General features: G+C 38.1%; 2 protein-coding genes and 1 non-coding gene across 4 annotated transcripts; all 3 read right to left on the bottom strand.

Moving 5' to 3' along the window:
• Positions 1-710: 710 nt before the first annotated feature.
• LOC131325767 (calmodulin-binding protein 60 B-like) lies at positions 711-5,897 on the bottom strand. Of its 2 annotated transcripts, none has more exons than XM_058358209.1 (7): positions 5,564-5,897; positions 4,420-4,472; positions 3,628-4,100; positions 2,821-2,981; positions 2,492-2,692; positions 1,738-1,912; positions 711-1,531 (listed from the first exon to the last, which is right to left on the bottom strand). In XM_058358209.1, the coding sequence occupies exons 1-7, from the start codon at positions 5,885-5,887 to the stop codon at positions 1,041-1,043; spliced, it is 1,878 nt and encodes a 625-aa protein (XP_058214192.1). In that variant the 5' UTR covers positions 5,888-5,897; the 3' UTR covers positions 711-1,040. The 2 variants fall into 2 exon arrangements, with proteins under 2 accessions (XP_058214192.1, XP_058214191.1); XM_058358208.1 differs by having other exon boundaries at positions 772-1,531; positions 1,738-1,915.
• A 2,964-nt stretch (positions 5,898-8,861) lies between these two features.
• On the bottom strand, positions 8,862-17,916 carry LOC131325761 (uncharacterized). The gene is made up of 12 exons (XM_058358197.1): positions 16,768-17,916; positions 15,091-15,346; positions 14,848-14,942; positions 14,083-14,467; positions 13,900-13,971; positions 13,444-13,641; positions 12,703-12,890; positions 12,122-12,284; positions 11,885-11,979; positions 10,378-10,759; positions 10,173-10,247; positions 8,862-9,807 (listed from the first exon to the last, which is right to left on the bottom strand). Exons 1-12 carry the CDS (start codon positions 17,503-17,505, stop codon positions 9,074-9,076), a joined length of 3,381 nt encoding a protein of 1,126 aa, XP_058214180.1. The 5' UTR covers positions 17,506-17,916; the 3' UTR covers positions 8,862-9,073.
• On the bottom strand, positions 11,272-11,378 carry LOC131328121 (small nucleolar RNA snoR100). Its single transcript, XR_009200402.1, has one exon. It is a non-coding gene; the product is annotated as a small nucleolar RNA snoR100 (small nucleolar RNA).
• Positions 17,917-18,338: the final 422 nt, after the last annotated feature.

Genomic DNA, 18,338 nt, shown 5'->3' on the forward strand with positions numbered 1-18,338 from the left:
GTATGCAATTTAAGAAATATGTTTCGCATGGCATTGTTATGTGATGGGTTGATTGAATTGAAACCAATATGATGGATCTTGCGTATGAAACATGTGTGTATCTTTTCTTTCATTTGTTCGTCTTAAAAACATGGTTTATGCTTGTGTCGGAAAAAAAAAGTGTTATGCCGGGTTGTATAATTAAAGCTCATTTTGAAAACATAAAAAATATTCCAAAATAGTCTCTGAAATTTAGTTTCAAATTGTTTTCCAGAATATTGAATCGAAAATAATTCTTGAGTGAAGTTAAAAGCCAATTTTCTGAGAAAGTTTAAAAAAAATAAAAAATCCCAAAACCAGCAAACAAACATATCTTAAGTTCGGCGAAAAAGAAGTCGAGTGTGTCAAAGTTAATTAGAAAGTGTAATAATTTATTGAAAAATGCTCGGGATAAGCAGTCTTTTCCATTCTATGGAAAAATAGAATTCACGCATTAAAGTACAGTAAATAATATATTTCTACAAAGTGAATATCTCCATCATTTATGTAAAGATGAGAGGTAGGCTCCACTTCGCACATGAAAGCGTTATATTTTCCATACCCTCCCATCGGTACCCATACAGTGGGGCTAGATAAAACGGCAAGCAATTATTAGACGAAGAATCAAAATATTTTGAGCAATCAATTCAGATACAAAAACAAGAAGAAAAACAAAAAGTCAAGAAAACAACTTTAGAACACCACTCCTAACATAAATATGAATGAAGTCATTCAAGACCTCTGAGCATTGGATAGCTTAGAACACAATTGTATTTGAAATTGTCTTTTAAAATTGTGTTCCTTGCATAGCTAGAAGAAAAATTAGACTGCAAACAAAGAAAGCCTTCGAAACCAAACAGAAGTCTAACCCCACCCCCACCAAAAGAAAAAAAAACACAAATGAACTAGAAATGTTCTGATTTAGCGGGTTTGCAAAGCAAATGTGGCAAGAAAACGTTTTGCCGGTGGAACACAAGGGACTTATGACAACCCTGTACAATATCTCATTTCTTGAACCAACTCTATTTCCCCTTCAATGATCGCTTACCGCTTTTACACAAGTTAGTGCGTTTGGCAACCTTATCAACAACCAACAGTCTGATTATTGGATTTATCATTGAGCTGAAAAGTTGCAGATAGTTCCTCAAGTCCTTGTCGCATGGTAACAAAATCCAGTCCCCATCCTCATCCTTATACTTCAAGTCGAACCTATCAAGCTCTAACTTTAGTCTCATTGCCACTTCTTCCTTTAGTTCAATAATTCCAGATGTTGGAGGGAGCTCAAATTTTATCATGTCATCCCCATACGTTGCCTTCACAGTCATGGAGCTTGTATCTTGGCTTGGTGCAGGAGGAGGTATCGGGTGGGAAATAATAGACATGGGTTGGGTCGAAGCTAGGTCTGAACATGTAGGTACTACTATCCCATAGCTAGATCCACAGCCATGCAGCTCCAAACGAGGGGCGGACAGTGTTGATTGGTCGGTCTGTTGGCTCCTTGCTTCTTCGCTTTCTTCAAGAACAGATGAAAAAGTGAAATCCATATCAAGATAATTACCATAGGCATCAAATGACATTTGTTAGGGAAATGAAAGTGAATTTCCATTGTTCACCCAAGAAAGGACTTTGCAGCAATAAACTACCTATTAACATATCCAATACCAGCAAAGACCAAAAAACAAAAACAGCAAAAGGGAAAAGAAAACGATTATTTCATACCTGGATGCACCACTGGGAAGTTAACATCCTGCAACTGAGAACTTGAACTGCTATTATAGGGTTCAGCTAGTAGGCTTGATGGTAGCATTGCAGGTCCAATCACTGGTGGACCATCAAGCCGAACCAACTCATGCAAATTTTCGTAAGCCTGCCTCTTCAAATTTTCCACCAAACCCTGCTAAAGAACAAGGAAGTTGATTTTAATAATTATGCAACTCAAGACCCTAGCGCAAGATAATAACTTGGCCAAAAAGTCATCAAAGAGCAGCAACCCTCATGTAAAAGTGATGGAAGAATATCGTAGAAATGGTAAGTGAAACAAACAGTAATACAGTATGCTGCCTCGAATATTGCATGTTGCAAGAGTTTCATTTCCCAACATGCAACTCCCCAAACATGGGTCCTGAAACTTTTTGGTATTGCAAATGCAAGAATAGGATTCATTGGATGCAATTTTGAGAGATGTTGAATTTAAAGTCGGCAAAAACTTATTCAAACAAATCTAAGATGGAAATGGAAATGGAAATGGAAAACCGAACAGTAAATAAGCAAGAAACCTCATTACTCTTCCAGCTGATGTTGAATGTGAAATTTTGATGAAGGTAGCAATTTTAGGTATGCTTTACATACACATGCATAATATCAAGCAACCAGAACAACAGTAACATTAAAAGCAGAGACCCAATAAGAGTGGATTTCAGAGAATCCGGAATTCAGTTGTGATTCAAATAGATATCAGGCTAGGAAGACGCACCATCTGAAATTCATTGAGCATATTCAGAGACTGGTAACTCTGGCCATCAAAGGTTGCTCCTACAACTCTGAAGATGGAATTGAACACAAGCCCAATTCTTTCTCCATCCTTATGGTACATGTACAAGTTATCGTCTAAAACACAAGCAGAAGCATGTTCTGTGACCGTCTCCCATATCTTATTTGACATCCCACCAAGTACCTACAGTTTCCACAGTAGGGGGTGAAGTGAATTCCCTAACAACCATTTTACCAAAAAAATTTAATAAATTTAAGGATTTGAAGTAGCTGAGGGGAAGAAAATTAAAATATAAAGATTTATTCTCTTACACGGCGTAGTGAAGAAGGGTCAACAGAATACGACTGCAGGAATTGCTCGACTGTGGAAAGTCCTTTGCCATGTAATGCTTTATGGTATGTTCCACCTTTTGATATCTTCTCTAACCGCCATACTTCATCATTCAAGTTTGGAGGATGATGCTTCTTATATGCTGAATGAGCAAAATCATCTCTTAGTCATGAAATTATAACCATGGCTACTAGCTCTCCACATCTCTTAGTCATGAATTTTTTGTCGCAAATACTATTGTTGCAATTTCATAGTTGATTAATTCATAACAAAATAGAGCTTTAGTAGGAGAGGGTCGATAGAGAATGAGGGGGCAACAAAAGTACAAAGTTACCAGAGCGATCTTTTCCATATGCGAAAAGACCGTGTTCCCCAAGCACTTTATAACGTAGACGGTAGGAGTTCCATCATAAACTCAATTAACAAGAATTGAATATCCTTTACTATCCGTAATAAAAGTTTAATGGCAGAAAAATGAGATACTCCATCTAACTTGTAGTTATAGAAGAAATCAGAAGCTGATATTATTCAGCGTTAAAGCAACATAAGAATGCGAAAGTATCAAGACGCTTTAGGGAACTCATTAGATAAATATAATCAAAGGTCCATAGGAAGTCCTAACTTTTGTCAAAACGTTGCTAGTTGCTACAACACAGAATGATTGTATGTTAGCAAATTCATCAATGTCTTATCTTAATTGTTCCAACATTGAATTGTTGATTATCCAAATGAACCTTTTTCTAGCTATTCAAGAAAATAGAGAGGAAAAGCCGTATGAATGGACTTACACTCTCCGCGATGATCTTTCACTACGAAGGCTTCACTTCTCGCTTCTCTAATTCTTACTTCAGGCAACTTGCTTTGAACAGGTCTTGCTCCTAACCTAAACTTTCGACTTCTTATCCAGCTCGAATTATCAGTAAAGCTGGCATCACCAACATAACCAACCCCGTCTCTCAATGTAATTACCAACTCCCCAGTAACCAATGGCCTTTTGCCCTCTCTTTCACGCACAATATTTGCATTGAACTCCTTCTCAGTCCAATCCTCTTGATAATCAGCCCCAAAATCACCGTTAAGCACTACAATTTCAATTTTAAGTGAAGAAAGAGGACCGGATGACATAACCTCCTCGGAAACAGAATTAAGGATAACTATCTTAACGGAATTGCCATCCGCAGATTCTATCCTGCTGCTTGTGAAAAGGGTAGACGGCAACTTATTGACAAAATCCAATTGCCAAACCCTTGCTAATGATGTCCTGAAAAGTTAAAATGATATTTTAGAATATAGAGAAACAGAAACAAGTATCGAAAGAAAACTGGACCATAGCTAAGATGAAACTTACGGAAACAAGTATCAAAATAAAACTGGACCATAGCTAAGAAGAAACTTAAACCAGGACAGAAGATCTTGATTGACTTGGGCAACATCAAAATCCAGCCAGAAAACCACAAAAATCAAAATCACACTTGCCGTAACTCCTTTACTAATAGAACAATAAAAAAATATAAAAAAATCAAATGCCTGAGGCACTGATTTCCCCTGAAAAGTGAAAACACTATACACAAAAAGCTTACGTTGAAGAGGAGTGAAACGAGGATACAATTGCGTGCTCCATTTCCTCCTGCACCTATCAAACAAAGAATACAGGGATAATGAGAAGATATCATAACATAAGTCCATCGATAGCAATGATGCCAGTCATTCCAATCACAAATCTGAGAACAGATTCAACCAACATAACTAAAAGAGGACTTAAGTTGCATCGAAGTAGTTATGATTTTCATCTTTCAAACTAGGTTTGATACTTGCCATGTGTATAATGAAGAAAATTTTGCAACCAAACATAGAACACTTGTTAAAGTGCACTATTTCATTCAAACTAATAATATCCAGAAAACCGAATAAGTAAAACCAACAGATATGCAACATACTACATGCTAAAACAATAAAATGAGCCCAAATGGTTACTTAGCTGATACTTTACAAGTTGGTTAAAAACAGAACAAATAGTAAGTTAATTGATACTTCACAAATAGATACTTAATTGATACTTGAAGAAATGTCTCTTTAAGGTACTAAAGTCAAATAGAGGTAGACGCTAACCGTAGGGAGATTGAACCTACGACAATTCGCAGCAAAGGTTCCCAATGTGTCGCCAATTCACGCGCCAAAAGTTCTCTCCTTGCATCGTGAACGATACTGCACAAACACGTGGGGCTTGTTTGTTTGGGGTACTCGAAACCCTCGCGCACCATCTCCAATAAGATTTTGACTTGGAACATCTGACCCGACATCGTCCTCCTTATCACCAAAAGGTCGTTCCAGTACCGTCAAAATCCAAACACCCAATAATTATAACAAGTCAAAATCTTAACTTCCAATAACTCCCCAAAGCTAAACACAAGGTAACCCAACTTCCACTGTGTATAGACTAAGAGAAACTATACCCGTTTCCGTACCCACAAAAAACCAACAACCGAATGATTACTCATTTATAGAAACTTGAAAACTCCCGCAATCTAAAACCAGGTAACCTAAAATCGCTCAACTTCTACTCTATTTATAGAAAAAAAAAACTGGAAATGACAAATGTACAGGGGAAAATACACGGAACCTAATATGAACTGGCGCGTAAATCACAGAAGTCAAGGCACAAAGAATGAACAAAAAAACAAACAATTCGACGGGAGAATTAAGCTTGGCCTTGGCGCCGCGTACCTCCGCCGTGTCGAAAATCCCCGGCAACCCGTGGTTCGTCTTTTCAGATATCGGGGACTTTAGGTTATCGGGTACCGCTTCGCCCCTGAATCTTTTCTTCTTCGACCTCAGGTCAAAGCTCGATCCAGAGTCTGGCTTCTCGAGTTTTCTACAGGAGGCCATGAAGTCGTCCGAATTCGAAAGTGTTCCATTGGTTTTCAGATTGGTGGCGGAACGGCGGTCGACGGCGTCGAACACTTGGTTACCACAGTGGTCCATGGATGTAGGAAGGCAAACGGTCTTCGCTACGGGTAGTTGGACAGCCAGTGGACGGATAATTTTCATCAGGTTGGGGTTTTCCGTTCAATATAACAGACCTAGTATACTTATCAAAAGAAAAAAAGAAATAGGAAAGTTTTAAAAAAAACCCCTGAACTTTTGGAACTTCACAAAAAAATGTCTGAACTTTAACTAATGACAAAAAGATACCTGAACTTACCATTCCGTTAACAATTTAGCTCCCACTGTCCAATTTCGTCAATTTGTAACGGAAGGCGCTAACCTTCTTATTTTTTTAAATTTTTACTTAAAAAAAATTGAACTCTTTTTTAAGCAACAAATAACTATGCAATAAAGTTCCCCCCCCCCCCCCCCCTCTCTCTCTCTCTCGTAAATTTGACCACACTCCACCAATCAACACCACAATCAACCGCCAAAGCTCCAGTCTCCAATTCAAAATTTCAAAATTACTTTTAACAAGATTTTTCTAACCTTTCTTTTTTTTTTTCTTTTTTACCTTTTACTTCTAAAAATTACTATTAACTCTTTCTTTTATAATAAATCAATACGCAATAGATTTTTTTTTCTTACTATTTTTTAAAACTTACTTTCACCCCTATTTTTTTTAACTATTTACGAAAACTACTTTAACCCAACTTCTTGTTTTTGGTAAACTTTCAAATCTTACCTTTCCCTCTCTCTCCCTCTTTTTTTAAATAAAAAAAAAAATCAACTACATAGCACTAATCAATCCCAGAAGCAATCGAAAGGAAAATTTTGGATTTCCCTCCAAAAATTCAAACCCTAAATCCTGTAGAAAAGAAAGAGAGAGTTTCAGCACAGAGAGAGAGACGTATGTATAATTTTAATGTAAAAAAAGGGGTTAAAGTATTTTTTCATAAATAGGAAAAAGAAAAGAACTTTATTGTATATTTATCTACTACTAAATAAAGAAAGAGTTAAAAGTAATTTTTAAAAGTAAAAAGAAAAAAAAAAGAAGTTTAAAAAAGACAGGTTAAAAGTAATTTTGAAATTCGAGCTGGAGCTTTGGCGGTCGGTTGTGGTGTTGATTGGTGATGTGGGGTTAAATTTTTGAAAAAAAAAAAACAAGAGATCGACAGAGAGAGGGAAAAAGTAAAATTTAAACGTAAGAAAATGGTTAAAAGTAATTTTTAATAAATAGTAGTACTAAAAAGAGTTAAAAAAATTTTAAGTGAAAGATTTAAAAAAGAAGCTTTTAATGCCTTCTATTAGCTCTTTTCATTACAAATTGTCAGAATTGGACGGCGGGGAGCATTTTGTGAACCCTTTGGCCAAAAAAAAAATTATTAACCGCTGTAGGAATTGCCGCGCATTTTTTTTAGAAGGGATTCAGCCGTCAACGTCATGACATATTATCCACTCCAATCAGGAAGGCCAGCAAAGGACCCTTTGACTTAACGAAAAGTCTGCGTTGCACATGAAAAGTTATTACTACTAGTAGGTTTTTTTTTTTTTTAAACCAAACTCAGAAATTTTTGATTACTCAAAATCTGCTCAAAGGGTTACAAACGCCTGGCGATGGAAACAAATTCACGATAATCGAGTTATTCATGTGGTTTGGATGAAAATACACTAAGTACAGAAAAAAATCTACTCACAAGGGGTGAAACAATACCCAAGGGCCAGTATAAGAGGGTAAAGAAAATTCCACGCTGGGAACAAATATCTCCATTAAAAGAAATAAACAAGCAAAAATAGAAAATAAAAAAGGAGAAATAAACCTTTGGTTGCCCGAAGCCACTGCCTCCGATCCGGCAGCTTATTCGCCAGAAGACGCGCCAAACTATCACAAAACTTCGAGATCTCAACAGATAAAGCCCTCTTGAGATTTGGATCAGAGCCGAGGGAGGTTGTTGAACATGTGGCGTGAAATAGGCGGTGCGTCTGCAGTTTTGTAAATAATTCTATGGGTACCAATGGGTGGTAAAAAAATGAATTGATTCAATGTAGATAGAGAGTAAAATTTTAACTAAATGTGTAAAAAGTCAGTCGAATGGGATATCTTTAATCGCTTGATCACTACAAACATTTTTATTTCAATTGCATTACCGAGGACCTCGTTTCAAAAAAATACGCCGTCGAAGAGCTTTACCAGGACAAACTAATAAAAGGCCTAAACCCATATATGCTCGTAGAACCCAATCGCGTTTCAGGAAAAAGAGAAAATCTCAATATTGTATTCATTTACAAGAAAAAAGATATATTGTGTTTTCATTATGGTCTTACAGAACGACAATTACTTACTGTAAATATGTTCGTATTGCCAGGAAAGCCAAGGGGACAACCGGTTAAGTTTTATTACAATTACTTGAAATGCGTTTGGATAACATCATTTTTCGATTGGGTATGGCTTTGACTATTCCCGGAGACTATATAGGCTTTGAATTTTTAAGCAAAAATTGGACGATTAATCAAGAACTTACCAAACAATTATCAATAGATGATTGAATTGATTTTTCACACATCAAATTAAATACTATTTTTCAACAAAATGAATGTTTCCGGTCATTTATGTAAGATGTGAGCTCCACTTTCGACATGAAAGCATTATACTCCCTCCGTCCCAAAAAAAAATGACAATTTTTGAAACTCGTGTCATTTTTCATCGCTTATATCTTTCAATCTGTAATATTTTTCATGAATTTGAAAATTTTGTATAATAGAACTAATCAGAACTATCAAACAAGATCCAAATTACATACTTTCTGAGATCCGTATTGAAAGATATAATGAATTAAAATTGACACAGATATCAAAAATTGACATCCAATTTGGGACGGAGAGAGTATATTCCATACCCTCCCACCGGTACCCATACAGTGGAGCAGGATTAGGAATTCTTGCTCGAGAAAACGGCACCAACTGTAGGACTTTATCGACTCTTCAAATACTAGTTATTAAAATACTGATGAATTAATATTTCGATTATGCTACAGTTGATTTAAAAAAAAATATTATCTCACTTTTCAAACTTTACTTTCCAGTAGGTAGTAATATCAATTTCAAGACCTCATATCATTGAATAGCTTTGAACACAATTGTATATGGAATTGTTTTTTAAAATTGTGTTCCTTGCTAGCTCGAAGAAAAATAAGAAGGTAAACAAACAAACAAACAAAAGCCTCCGAAACCAAACAGAAGCCCTAACCCCACCCTCCAAAAGAATAAAAAAACACAAATGAAGTGGAAATTTCTGATGACAACCCTGTACTACAACCTCTCATTTCTTAAACCAACTCTATTTCTGCGTTTGACAACCTTATCAACCAACAGTCTAATTACTGGCTTTACCATTGAGCTGAAAAGTTGCAGATAGTTCCTCAAGTCCTTGTCACACGTTAACAAAATCCAGTCCCCATCCTCATCCTCATACTTCAATTTGAAACCATCAAGCTTTAACTTGAGTCTCATTGCCACTTCTTGCTTCAGTTCAACAATTCCAGATGTGGGAGGGAGCTCGAATTTTATTATGTCATTCTCATACGTTGCTTTCACAGTCACGGGGCTTGTATCTTGGCCAGGTGCGAGAGGAGGCATCATGGGGGGCATCGGGTGGGAAATAGTAGACATGGGTTGGGTCGAAGCTGGGTCAGAACATGTCGGCACTTCTATCCCATAGCTAGATCCACAGCCATGCCGCTCCAAATGAGGGGCGGACAGTGTCGATTGGTTGGTCTGTTGGCCCCTTGCTTCTTCGCTTTCTTCGAGAACAGATGAAAAAGGGAAATCCATATCAAGATAATTACCAACGCAAGCATCATGAAAAGTAGGGGATTCTAAGATCCCTGCGACCAAACGTTCGTCGAAAGAATCCGATTGATGCTCATTTGGCTCGTGAAGGTGACCAACCATTTGATTCTCCATCTCGGTATGCCCATGAGATGACAAAGTCATGCATGTTGGGGATGTATTCCTTTCATGTGGATCAGGAGGTTTCCAGATTACTATTTGGAGAAAAGAAAGGATACAATTAGACGGGAACGAGAATGAAAGAAAATTAAGAAAAGGATAGCTGTATATCGCTTCTTTTGATTTGGATAATTTATGAGAGAAAAGAAACAAAAGAACTGAATTATCCTCACCCCTGCTTTGAGAAATACTGATTATAGAAAGAAAAGGAATTAAGAAGGTCCTAAGTGTGAATCCTAAGAACGGAAACATTGTAGTCAGGATGATCAGGGCCAAATTCGTAACCGTGACTCACGTCTCCTTCCCCTCAAACTTTTGAAATGTTTGATAATTAGAGGGATCATGGTTTCTCTCTGTTCCTCTCACCAAACAGGAGACTACAAAGAGAGGGAGGAATTACCATTGCTTCCTACATGTTTTCCCCACCGCTGGATTCCATGTTGCCTACATACGCGCTTAAACTTGGATACACTAACTGCATGAGCAAAGAAACGTAAGAATCAGTATTCTCATATTGCTTCCACAAGACAAAATCAAGCATCAGGTGGCATATCAAATATGGTTGAAAGTTGAAACCAAGAGATATATGGCAAGCAATATATTACCGCCAAGGCTATCCGCAGCATCTTTACGTTTACGGCCAGAACGTTGAAGAAGATCCTCTATACTAATACTTGAATTTATCCCTTTGCCGGTTGATGTTTCTCTCGTTCTATTGTTCTCAGAATGAGATGCAGTAGAGCCTATTTGATCTTGTCTGATAAGCTCTGCTCCATTGTTAGTGGTAGCAAATTCACTTGAGGACAAGGCTATACGCCCCACAATCTCTCCTGCTCCTGGTAAGGCTGAAGGCCGTGGTGAATATCTAACATGCCAGGATAAATAGATAAGTTGAAGCCTTGAAACAAGTTTCCAACCCATAGATAGGCTGATAACTTCAACTGGTCTTTGCCCTTCTAAAGAACACCCCTTCACCGTTGCCCGGTCCTGAGTCAAGCAAAGGTGATTAGTAAATTTGGGCTTCTACGGAGTGCACTTCTTTCTTCACCTAGTTTACAAAAGATATGTTCACTCCTTAAATTAGTAATTCGGAATTTTATGGAATACAAGTCTTTCTTCTCCCAGTTTACGAAAAGCTATGTCTACTCTCTTTTTTTCCAAACACACCCAACCAACAAAAATGTCCCATAACTCGTAAATGAAGCTATGTCTACTCTTTTTAATCAGTGATTAGCCTCATAAATGAGCTAAAACTCAGTTAACGTTTTGCTCTACAATTTGAAAAACCGTGATATTTAAAGGTAGGTAAATCCAAACGGCTGAACTTACAACAACAACAACATAACATAACTCATCTAGTCCCCAATCATTGGGGGTATGGGCGGGGATGATTGGAGACAGACTTAGCCTTTGGCAATATATGCACAAAGTGGCTGCTCTCAGAATACCACTAAAACAGTAGCCCCCCTAAACCTCCAAGAACCGAGGAGCTACAAGGACATTTTGTTGTAAAACCATGCCCCCAAATCAAACCAAATGGCATCAGAGAGGGCAGGCCTAGAGACCCAAATCAATTTATGTGCACATTACCATGCTTCTTTCATTGATAGTCCAGAGCATCGGTATCCCCAACGGCTGAACTTAAGGTGCTAAAAGTCCCAATTCCAGAAAAGTTCAAAGGACGAAAACATAGTTATGAATAGTGTCCCATAACTTCAGCCAAGTACGAATATTGATGGGAAAAAGTTGGTTAAAAATTTCATGAATATGGATGACATGGGCATTGGTTGAAGACTAAGCTACAACAAAATACTGAAAAGCCCAGAAATCTAGACAAGCTGAGTAGATGGAACTTTTCATATTGAAGGCAACGACTCTAGATACAGAAGCTTCTACATCCACTATGAGGGAAAGCTACACAATAATGCAAGCTAGCAACGAGACACATATGCAAGCTAGCAATTAAGCAAGAAGGAAGGTTGTCCAGTTTTTGAATTTACTATGTTAGATGTGATTCATGTGAATGATATGATTTCACAGTTTAATAACCTGAAGTGACAACATGAATTGAAAATATAAGTGCCATCGAAATAAAAAATACTAGTGACGTACTTTTTGAAGTGGCCACCAATGGATCCCATGTTGCCTGCGGATGCGCTTCGCAGTGGATACACGAGGAAGAACAAGCTGCCTACAGATGTGCTTCGCTGCATGAGCTCCAATACATAAGGAAAGAAACTACAATTTGAACTGCTTCCATAAAGAGAGCAATCTAGTTAATTGTCCTTCTCAAGACGCATTAGAGGGTTCATAACCGAGAGCAAGACTTAGTTAATTGTAGAAGCTTACCACCAATGCTCTTCGCAGTATCGTCCCATCTCTTGTCAACATGTTGGTGATCTTCTGAACTGAGTGCACTCATAGTTCTGCACTTTCTCTTTAATGTCTCTCTCACCAGTTTCTTCTCGGAAAGAGAGAGAACGTGTCCTCCATCTAGCAAGCCGATAGCAGACTGCAGTATTTGGATAGTTCAAGACATTGATTAATACTCCAATGAAAATAACTTCAACTGATCTTTCCTCTACAAAAGAACACTTCTTCATTTGGCTCATCTACATGTCTTTGTAGTTCACTAATGGATTATTAAAAGATGGTTATATATTATTTCAAACTTAGTTAAACAATGAAAATGCTGAAGGTCTAACCGTTGATTACCTTGCATATGACACAAACTTGGATCCGTAATTTGAATTCAATTTATCATATCCTTGAAACCAATACTTAGTACAAAGGAATCAGAATTTGAGTTTGAACACTATACTTGAACCAACGGTAACTTCACCAATATGGACCATATTGTTGTTTGAAGACTAGCTGGAATAAATATATGTTTATCTACACATACATTTAGATCGGGGGCAAAGACTGACCTGAGGAGTCAATCCTCCTGAGCAGTTTATTTGCAGACTCCGTGGCAGATCCTGTGATTTCTTTAGTCGTACACAATGCTCGAGTGTTAGACTTTGTGTTCTCTGTGGCACCAAGTGTCTAATGCCGTCAGACTGTTCCCAAAGAGGTACACTGTCTAGTATTTCGAATGACTTCCATGCAAGGGAATCTGGCGTGAAACCGTAACCCATTAAATTTGTAGGAACTTAGACATTAAGTCAACCACCAATGGTATAAATGATACAACCAACCATAATATTAGCAGAAAAGTGTAGCAGACTTGGTCCCATCATTATGAATCAAGATGGTCTAATAATTACTCCCTCCGTTCCTAATTGTTGGTCCACTATCCCATTTTGGGATGTTCCAAAATGTGAGTCCCTCTTGAGAAGTCAAAAATGTAAAATGGGTAAGTTCCTAAAATTGTCCTCATAAATACAGTATGTATTATTGTAATGTAAATGAGTTAAAGCAATGGGTAATTTGGGAAAATGACACCTTGAGATTTGATGTTATTTTACTCATTACATGTACTTTTAAAAATTGGAATTCCTCAGAAGGAGGACTAACAATTAGGAACGGAGGGAGTAGTACACAATCTTCTGGTTTGAAAAAAGAAGGTAAGCCTGCAGCTCTAACTACACATAACTAGATAATATGTCAAACAGATGAACCATTTTAATCCATTTTTTCCGTTATTAGAACAATATATACAAATTTACCACCGAGGCTCTTTGCTGCATCTTTACGTCTAGCACCAAAATGTTGTTGTAAATCTTCTACACTTGGTACATTAGTTAAGCAATCTCTCTTTAATGCCTCTCTTGTACTTCCTTCCTCAGAATTAGACACAGTGGGGCGCCTCTGATCTGGCTTGACAAGATGTGCTCTGTTTTTCGTAGCAACAAATGCTTGTTGTTCTGATAAGGAAAAATAAGAATTATTCTCGCCTCTGTGAGGGAAAGATAAAAATAAAAGGAAAAAGAAAGAAGGCTCTATCATATGAATCACGAAAATCTGGATTTCGTCATGTAAAATCAACTCGTGTTCCCTTTCTTTGCAAATCCTTCAAACATTTAAAAAGGACTTAAGAAATGGACACTTAAGGCACTATGGTTTCTCTCAATTTCTCCCCCTTGACAATCCAAACAGTTGAGAAGGAAGGAAGGAGAAATTACCATTGCTTTTAATCCGGCATGGCCACCAGACTCGGTGCTGCCCACAGGTGCTCAAAAACATGGATACGTTAACTGCATGCACAAAGAAACGTAAGAAATTTCAATCCTCGCATTGCTTCAACAAGACAACAACCTAAGTTAGTATGGTTAAAAACATGAGATAGATGGCAAGCAATAAATTACCACCAAGTCTGTTCACATCATCTTTATGTTTACAGCCAAAATGTTGTTGGAGATTCTCTACGCTACATAAACTCATAGTTATCCCCAGTCTATCTGACGTTTCTCTTGTATTTTTCCTCTCGTAAAGAGATGCAGTAGAGCCGCTCTGATCTTGTCGGACAAGATGTGCTCTGTTGTTTGTAGCAGCAAAATCACTTGATGATAAGGCTATAGGCCCGACTACATTGCTTCCATCTTGTAAGGCTAAATGCCGAGGCAAAGATCTAGCAAACTGGGACATATGGAAAAATGGAAACTTTGAACCAAGTATCTCATCCATTGATAGCCTGCTAACTTCCAATGGTCTTTTGTCTCCCAAAGAATACCCCTTCCTCGTTGCCCATTTCTGAGTACAGTAAAGGTAATCAGTACATTTGGAGTTTTTATGGAATGCACTGCTTTCTTCTCCAACTATAATCGGAACAAATGTCTACTAATTTTTTTTCGGGACACAAGCAACAAAAAATTGATGTGCTAACAAGTGATTAGCCTCATGAATGTTATGAACTCACTTATTAAAGCATATATATGACTACATTGGACAGTTACCAAATATAATAGCTTGAAGTGACAAGAGTAATCAAAAATCCAAGTGAATTATGAACCAACTGCCAGCGTAATTTCACTATCCTTAAAAAATTTAGGGACGAAATTACTACACTTTTCAGAATGACTAATACTTTTACAACTAATTGACTGGTGGAAAAGAGAATGTAAGTAAGTTACTGGGTGAAATGGCCACTGACGGATCCCGTATTGATCATGGATGCGCTTTACTGTGGATACCCGATTGATCCCATGCTTCCTACAGATGCGCATGGCTGCATGAGCACCAATAATAGGTAAGAAAGCAACAATCTTGTACCGCTTCCATAAAGAGAACAATACAGCACGTCCTTCACCAGAGCATTAGATGGTTCATAAACAAGCAAGATTGAAAGCAAAATTTTATCAATTGTAGAAGTTTACCCCCAAAGCTCTTCGCAGAGCCTTCACATATTCTGCCAAAATGTTGTTGGTGAATCTCAAATATTGTACTCATAAATCTGCACTTCTTCTTTAATGTCCTTCTCAACATTTCCTTCTTTGTAAGGGCCACAGTAGGAGAGCATTGATCTGCCCAGGCCACATGTGCTACATTTTTTGTAGATTGCTCCAATGGATCAAGCAACACAAGGTGTCCTCCATCCGGTGAGCCGATAGGACAACGTGTAGAGCTAGCATACTGCAGTATTAGGGTAGTTGAAGACTATGAATGTAATGTATCTTGGTGCAATCTCCGTGTATCCATAAAACATAAATTTATTATTTGCTATTTGGCAGGTAAATATTTGATTTTATCCATCTCCCGTGGCCAGGCATCAAAGAATATTCCAGAAATTTTTTTTTTTGAACAAAATGGAATAAAATAGAGTATTTATAATATATTGTCACTTTTAGTTTTTTGTATGGATTTAGTTTGAAAAAAGTACATTGTTTGAATTTGAAATGATTGAAGATGATCTTTAATTTGGTGATAGGTATTCAGGGGATATTTTAAAGTTAGAGTATTGCATGGGTCTCTAGGCCTGCCCTCTATGATGCCATTTGGCTTTGATTTGGGGGCATGGTTCTATAACAAAACGTCCATGTAGCTCCTCGGTTCTTGGAGGTTTAGGGGGGCTACTTTTCAGTGGTATTCTGAGAATAGCCACTTTGTGCATATACTGCCAAAGGTTAGGTCTGTCTCCAATCATCCTCCGCCCATACTCCCGATGAATGGGGACTAAATGGGTTATGTTATGTTGTTGTAGAGTATTGCATGGGTCATTATTTTTGTTGAGAGGAGGTACAATCCATTATTGTGAACTTTTACTACAACTAATTAACCAGTGGAGGATTTGCAATTTGCAATTTTGCACTTTAAAAAGGTCAAATTTCACTTTTATCCCCTCAATTATCAAGTTTCTTTCTATTTTGCCCTTAATTTATCAATTAAACCTATTAAGTCCTTAACCTTTTTAAATTGAGATGAGATATCCATGTCGTCTAATTTCAGATTCCCATTCTATTTATTGAACAAAGTACACTACTCCGTTACTGGGGTCAACATTGAGGCTCATTATGCCAGCCAATTTAGTGCTTTCGCAGGAAAAATTTAGCCACCAACTGTGACTGTGAGGTGCATATATAGAGTGTATATATGGAAAGGATGTCAAGCAAAAATTTACTTCTTTCCTTTTCACAAAATGGTTAAGAACATTTTCTTTATAAGAAACATTGGCTGACAAAGGTGCATCAATAATGCGGTTAGACAAACCATCTAATTAACATTTGTTTATAATTGACCATTGACCAATTTGTATGGTATTTTTAGGGTAATGTTTTTCTATTTTTTTTTTGGTAAATGCACTCCTTCTACCCTAAAAGAAAGTGTGAAAATTAGTTCCCTATTTTTTTTTATTAAAAGAGAAAAGGCTGTTGTCCAGGGTCGAGAGTCAGGGGATCCAAAATTAGACCAATTGAATATGATTTGGAAAGTCTATGGATCCAATTAGTGTAATTTATAGATTGAGGATGAATCAAAAAGAAATCGAATAGCTGAAGAATAGAAGTGCAATTCAGCAAACCAAAGAAAACAGAGGTCGAGAAAAACAAATAGCTAACCTCAATAGTGTTGAGATCGGGAAGCATACCAGCACATTGATCGCAATCTTGAATCAAAATCAAGGAGCGATTCGGACTTGGACTTGGACTCTGATCGCAATTCTCCTTCTTCTTCATCTCTGGATTTTTGATTTTTTCCTCCACCGGTGGTAAATTAAGCTTGGCCTTGGCTCCCCGGAGCTCTCTTGCGGCGGCAGCGTACGCCCTCGCCGCCGCCGTTTCAAAAGCCCCCAGCCACACGCGTTTCTTCTTGCCGGGATCTCTGATCCCCGCGGCGTACCTTCTCCACGGCCTCTTCCGTATGCCCCTGAAATGCATCCGATCTTTCCCGTCCTTGTTCTTCCTCCCCTTCTTGATCTTTGTTTTACTGTTTTCCTCCTCCACCTGTGGAAAAAGCTTGGCCTCTGCGTCGCATACCTCCTCCGTGTCGGAAGTCAACGGCCACCCGTCGAAGTTCTGGATATCGGGTATCGTGAGTATGGGAGACTTTAGGATATTCGGAGACTTCATGATATCGAAGTCCGCAATATCGGATATCGGGGACTTTAGGATATCGGGTATCGGAGACTTCATGATATCGAAGTTCACGATAACGAAGAGGATAGCGGGTGTCGGACACTTCACGATATCGAAGTTCACGATAAGGAAGAGGATATCGGGTATCGGAGACTTCATAATATTGAAGTCCCCAATATTGGGTATCGGGAAATTAAGGACATCGGGTATCGAAGACTTCATGATATCGGGTATCGCTTCTTCCTTAAAATCTTTTCGTCGACCTCAGGTCAAAGCTCAATTCAGAGTCTGGCTTCTCGCGTTTTCTGAAGGAAGCCATGAGGAAGTCCGAATTCGAAAGTGTTCCATTGGTTTCAGATTGGTGGTGGAACAGAAGTCGACGCCGTCGAACACGGGGTCACGACGGTAGTCCATGGATACGAAAGGTAAACGGTCTTCGCTACGGGCAGTTGGACAGCCACCGGACAGCTATCCAATCCCATACTAATTTTGATCTGGTTTCATTCGTTTCTGAAAGGGGTTTGATGGCTTCACTCTGGTAGGGGTTTTCCGTTCAATAGAACAGACAGTCTTCTAGTATTTTGCAATGAGCCTTTTTTTTGATCCCTTTCGCCAAAATATTACTAGTATATTAACGGCTCTGGGAATTGCGGCGAACCCTTTCTAAAGGGGTTTAGCCGTCTCCACTCCAATCAGCAAGACCAGCGAAGGGCCCTCTGACTTAACGGAAAGAATAACGGTCAATCCGTCTCGGCCACTCCTCAAACACTCTCCTCCAAACATGTAGTGGAACTCATAGATGTGTGGAGTTCACCGCTTGAGAGAGATGCCTTGCACATGAAAGATTAGAATTTTTTTTAAAACCAAACTCAAAAATTTATTGATTACTCAAAATCTGTTCAAAGGCTTACAAACTCTAAACTAGAGCCCGTTGATGGAAACAAACCCACGATAATCGGGTTATCCATGTGATTTGGATGAAAATACATTGAGTACTGGAAAACCTATCCACAAGGGGTGAAACAATACCCATAGAGGGTAAAAAAAGTTTCATG

Source organism: Rhododendron vialii, chromosome 5a (genome assembly GCF_030253575.1).
Source record: "Rhododendron vialii isolate Sample 1 chromosome 5a, ASM3025357v1".
Taxonomy (NCBI): Eukaryota; Viridiplantae; Streptophyta; class Magnoliopsida; order Ericales; family Ericaceae; genus Rhododendron; species Rhododendron vialii.

Bases quoted from the DNA above. Each gene is read 5' to 3' on its own strand.
- LOC131325761 (XM_058358197.1), bottom strand. From the start codon at position 17,505: ATGAAGTCTTCGATACCCGATGTCCTTAATTTCCCGATACCCAATATT. The intron at 15,347-16,767 runs GTTAGCTATTTG...CTAATACTGCAG, and splicing joins CCGATCTCAACACTATTGAG to TATGCTAGCTCTACACGTTG. The intron at 12,891-13,443 runs GTAAATTTGTAT...GTTTCACGCCAG, and splicing joins TGCAGCAAAGAGCCTCGGTG to ATTCCCTTGCATGGAAGTCA.
- LOC131325767 (XM_058358208.1), bottom strand. From the start codon at position 5,887: ATGAAAATTATCCGTCCACTGGCTGTCCAACTACCCGTAGCGAAGACC. The intron at 4,473-5,563 runs GTACGCGGCGCC...TTTGTTTGATAG, and splicing joins GGATTTTCGACACGGCGGAG to GTGCAGGAGGAAATGGAGCA. The intron at 1,916-2,491 runs GTGCGTCTTCCT...CTTGTTCTTTAG, and splicing joins TGCTCAATGAATTTCAGATG to CAGGGTTTGGTGGAAAATTT.